The 5,038-nt window shown below is 40.5% G+C and overlaps 1 protein-coding gene across 1 annotated transcript; it reads right to left on the bottom strand.

Annotated features, from left to right (window-relative positions):
- Positions 1 to 800: 800 nt before the first annotated feature.
- On the bottom strand, positions 801 to 4,955 carry lsm14b (LSM family member 14B). The gene is made up of 9 exons (XM_061257526.1): positions 4,667 to 4,955; positions 4,254 to 4,417; positions 4,016 to 4,148; positions 3,669 to 3,857; positions 2,538 to 2,621; positions 2,255 to 2,416; positions 1,851 to 2,001; positions 1,569 to 1,741; positions 801 to 1,456 (listed from the first exon to the last, which is right to left on the bottom strand). The coding sequence occupies exons 1-8, from the start codon at positions 4,785 to 4,787 to the stop codon at positions 1,576 to 1,578; spliced, it is 1,170 nt and encodes a 389-aa protein (XP_061113510.1). The 5' UTR covers positions 4,788 to 4,955; the 3' UTR covers positions 801 to 1,456; positions 1,569 to 1,575.
- Positions 4,956 to 5,038: the final 83 nt, after the last annotated feature.

Here is a 5,038-nt window from a genome sequence, read left to right as displayed (position 1 = left end):
AGAAGCTTATATGGTTGTTTGATTTCAGGTTGGGAGCAGACGGAGTCAAAGCTTTGGGTTGGGCACATCCCACCATCGTTTTCGCACAGCTAATATTTTGCATGCATTTTCTAGGGCAATGCCATTTTGGTACATGCAGAATAATTCAGGGAATTCTTTGAAAAACTATAGAGATTTGGAATCCAGTGAAAAACAGCAGTGGCATGCTTGTGGGTCAGTACCAATCAAGCTGGAGGATGTCATAACTATTGATGAGGTCCAGCTATTGAGATGTTGAAATTATAACTAGTATTAGCGAGAAAAATTAGGAAGTCCAAAATAAAGAGGTTCTCCCTCAATTCTGTCCAATGGGAAGGCATGAACAAGCATACAACAATGGAACACAGAATCAGTACAGAATGCAAACACAAGATGTTAGGTACAATTATATAGTAAGTTTAGTAGATAAATTTATCCAGGAGGAAAAAGATTCTTGTCCAATTGAAACATCACTAAACACAAGCAATAAAATGTTTTGCAAATAAAGCTTCTTCTGTCCAAATTCTCCATTAAACTTAACTTCTTTGAGTGTGCAGATTGAAGGGTTAGTCATTTTTCAGACTGTTCCAACAAGAGGCAATGGCAACAACCCCACTTGGCACAATTGGAGACAATGCTTAAGTTGTAACAAATCTCAAAGCTTAGTTGTACATGTTGTAGACATTCATCTGGTAAGCACCTACTTTGCAGCATGGAATTATAGGGACTTTCCCATTTAAAAAAAAAAAAAAAGGAAAGCCACACAATATGGAAGCCCATACTCAATTGCATGGAGCAGTCCTTTATTAGCAATGGATCATAGTACCAAGATCGTCACCATGTCAGTTGCATTTCTCATATTTTACAGAAACATCAAAACAAAATGCCCCTTTATATTAATGTTAACCAAATGACAAACACTTATGGGATTCTTGTCTTTTAGGCAAATATTTTGGCAATCTTAAGCCTTTAACATTCCATTGCTTCAGTGACATATTTACAATAAAGAATTCAAAATAAAGTGCTTTCCTCAGACTCAGCATTATATCACTAAATACTTTTAAATAGTCTGAAATTATTTTAATACAAATTGTTTAGGAAGTGAAGCCTTTGCAGTAATACAACTTGATTGCACATACAAATATTTGAAGCCTTTGTTCCATAAAGGAGCAAAATTAATGTGAATGTTAAAAAGGTTATAAAACAGTATTTGAAACAAATGACAAATTATGAAGTTAATTTCAGAAATTTCATAGTGTAACATACAAAACTCACTTCCTATCCAATTTCAAAGATACAGGCCAGTCACAAGGTGGTGAGAATAATCAACTAAAATGGAATTTGCAGGGAGAGAAGGGGAGAACACAAATAAAAAGAATGAAAAAAGAAAAATAAGCCAACTGCACCACCCTGCTGAAGACATCAAGCTCCAAGAGGCCTGAAAACAAAAATAGGGCAGAGCTTAGTCATTTCATAGTTAGCACATTAGCAATGCTTTAAAATACAGATTCATTCACACATCCAAATATCAGCTCAATAAAGATGCTTACAGGCCCATTACACCCTCCCAGAGCCCACTTTTTGCATGGGGGGAACACGCTGTGGGCCACCCCGACCCCTCCGTCCACGGAAGCCCCCCCGAAACCCTCGGCCTCTCAGGAATCTGCCAGGCACCCCAAATGTCTCCACATTCAGCTTTCTCTCCTCAGCCCAGGTGGTACGCCTGAGAAGGAACCATAAAACCGCTTCATAGTAACACAGTACAGGAAATAAATCCAAAAGGGTTTCCTTAAACATTTGCTTTAACGTCATACGCATCAGTTAAGATATACCTGGATTTTAGCTCAGATGAAATGTTGTCAAAGAAGCACTTTGTTTTGTCATAGTAGCACTTGGGACCGAAGGGATCCTCCTCCACCGTACCGTCACCGTTCTGAGTTTCCACTCCAGAGTCCACCTTCTCTTCCACATCATCCTTTGCATCTGATTAGAGAAGCAAGTTCTCCGTTTGATGCAGCAACATTACCATTAGTTGCCAAAATGTATTACCTGAATTACTTGAGTTTACTTGGGTTAACTTCAAATTGTAATTGTTGGCCTCATATCTTGATCATGACTGAATCTTCCGAATTACTTGAATCAGATTCATTGATCAAACAAGAGAGCAACCATTCAAGTGGTCAATGTTTCGGAACCCATTTTGAGTTCTGGTTTATGTACACAGCACTCAAAGCACCTTTGGTGTTAAGCTCATCCTGCAACTCCTTTTCAAGGTCGTCTTTGTTGAATTGGGCATTTGCAGTTTCAAAATCAAAGTCAGACTCAAACTGGAGTGTGCTAGGCTTTGAGTTTCCAACCAGAATTTGTCCTCTTCCACGGTTCCTGGACCTTCTATTACCTGTATGAATGGAGAATATTTAACCAAATTGAAATTTAAACCATTTACAGCAGATGATGACCCTGATTTGGCATAATCTTTACATTAGTGTCTACATGAGAATTAAAGCAAAAACATTTACCCGGTCTCCTCCGCTGGGACCGTCGAGTTTCATCACTGCCCTGCTCTTGATCTTGCAACACACCAGGCTGTTTTACTACTGCATCTTAAAGCAATATTTGGCAGTAATTAGTAATTCACTGAAGATCCAGTTCAGTCCCAGTAGCCCCCATGTGGCCCAACTGGCGAAGGCAAATCGTTTGACATTCACTTACCTGTCCTCTAGCCTCAATCAAAATCACATACAAAAGCAGATTTAGAAGCAGCTTTTTTATGTCCTCAAAATCATTTGTGATGCGAATAGTTAAATGCATTTTATAGTTCAGAAAAATGCACACACAAGTTACTTGATACATTAAATTGATATTGTAAATTTTGAAATCTAAAAATACTGCTCAAAAAGCCAAAAGTACAAGTGGTTTCATATAATACAAGATTAAGTGCTTGAGCCATGTGTAAACAGCAGTTCAGTTCTTTATGAAACTCCTTATGAGACTACTTTACATTACAATCACTTGGCCGACGCTCTTATCGGGAGAGACATTAGAGCAAATCAAAACATGGGACAAGTGAAAACCCTAGAGGGAAGTACAGTTCCAAGTGCTAGAGTAACCACAGATTTAAAAATGGAACCCTTGTAGAATAATCAGATACTTACCAAGTAGCAATACCACAGTTTTTGCAACTAGGCCAAAGAATAGTAAAATAATTAAACGCAAGTGCAATCATTACATATAGCATACATGGCTAATTATTACAGTGAGGTAGGGAGAGAAAGGTCTTCAGTCTGCTCTTATTCTGCTGTTCTGACCTTCACAGGAAGGTCAATCCACTACCTTAGTTTTAAGCTGAAGAAACTTTAGTTCAACCAGTCTTTTTTTGAAGAAAAACCTGCAGCCTTGTTTAGTTTGAAAAATGCATACACTGCAGGACTAAGGACTGTTAGGAGTTTGATACCAATGACCATTTTTTCTATGATTTTATCAAAGCTGCATTATTCATATTCACTTACTCAAGTACAAACACCAGAATAAAGTTCAGATGAGGGAATTGGAAACCAGAAAGTATTGAAGTGCTCCCCGAAGGAATGCAGGGGCACAGGCCCAGCATGCAAAAACAGGCGAGGATCCACCACCCTGTTGACTATGCTTACTACTGGGGCCAGTCCTTTGTGGTTGGGGGCTCCCACGTCCTGCTCGCTGAGGGGGCCTGGCTGTTTCTCGCCCCTGTTGCTGGGACACAGGCAGGACCTTTTTCTGAACAGTGCTTTCCGCTGGCACAGTCTGCACAGCCTGCTCTACCATTGGGCCCCTTCTCATCGGGAAACCGTGAAACCCAGCCCCTGGAAAATAAATTGTAGTGGCTAGGGTGGCTTGATGTCAAATGCCAAGTCAGACCCAGAGACCATGGGGAAAAAAAAAAAAAACCCGAGAGAAATGGAAACAACAAAACCAAATATCCTCCAAGTGAGTAAGGCACGTGCCTCACAATGCAACTTACCAAGACCTAGCGCTGCAGCATACTGCTGATTGAGGAGGGAGCTGGCAGCCAGCTGGCCGTAGGATTGGTTCATGCTCCGGTAAGGACTATAGGGAACTTGAGGCTGGTATTGGGTTGAACTGGCAATTGAGGACTAGAAGACGGAAGAAAACCCAAATAATTTTAGCGGAATTTCACTAGGTACAGGGAGCCGATTTTAAGTAGCTAATAGAAGCAGTCCTCGCACATGCTACGCTACCTGCACTATTGCAGGATCCTGAGGTAATCCATGGTGAGATTTTGGAGGTTCGGAAACGGTGATATCTTTAATATCACTCCCCCTGAAAATAATATATTCATAAATTTCATCTCTTGGCGGCACCGGCCTCTCCGTTGGACGCCCCTCCGTACCGAAGGATCTCACTATATAATTGAGAAAAACAGACATTACCTGTGCAGAAACGACTTCGCGTATTCGTCAAAAATAACAGCCCAAGCAAATATAAAGTGGCTGCTTTTTAAAAGATGGGCCTACAGTCAGTCCCATAGGCTGTTCATTTAGTGGACAATTAAACAATCTAACGTTATGGAAAATACTAAGTAACTAACTTATCGTTTTAAAATACAAGCAGTGGCAATTCCGTTGACAAAAGTAGCGTTAAGCTTCCTCACCTTTCGCCAAAGCCACCGTGGAATTATCCATATCAATTGTGTACAAAATGCCTTCATATCGAATTTGGGCCTTGGATATCAGGCTAATTTTACTGCCGATATATGGAGTTCCAGTGCTCATGTTTGCTAACTGCAGCACCTGTAATAAACGTTCATAAATATACTACAGAACTAGGGACCGTTGTAGGTAGCTAAGTTACAAACTTTGCACCTTCGTCACAGCACAATCTTACATAGAACGAACGCAACGCTCGGTCAACAGGTACAGAGAGAGGAGCATTTATAGACAATGTGCTCTAGCTAACAGGTGGGCACGCGGCACGCCTTTTCATTTAGCTAGAACATGCCACCTGTTGGCCTGGAGACGGATAT

This window comes from Conger conger, chromosome 10 (genome assembly GCF_963514075.1).
Source record: "Conger conger chromosome 10, fConCon1.1, whole genome shotgun sequence".
Lineage (NCBI taxonomy): Eukaryota > Metazoa > Chordata > Actinopteri > Anguilliformes > Congridae > Conger > Conger conger.
This window is presented reverse-complemented; position numbering and strand designations above follow the sequence as displayed.

Bases quoted from the DNA above. Each gene is read 5' to 3' on its own strand.
- lsm14b (XM_061257526.1), bottom strand. From the start codon at position 4,787: ATGAGCACTGGAACTCCATATATCGGCAGTAAAATTAGCCTGATATCC. The intron at 2,622-3,668 runs GTAAGCATAGTC...TATTGCTTTAAG, and splicing joins ACAAAGGACTGGCCCCAGTA to ATGCAGTAGTAAAACAGCCT. The intron at 2,002-2,254 runs GTGCTTTGAGTG...TTCTCTAATCAG, and splicing joins GGATGAGCTTAACACCAAAG to ATGCAAAGGATGATGTGGAA.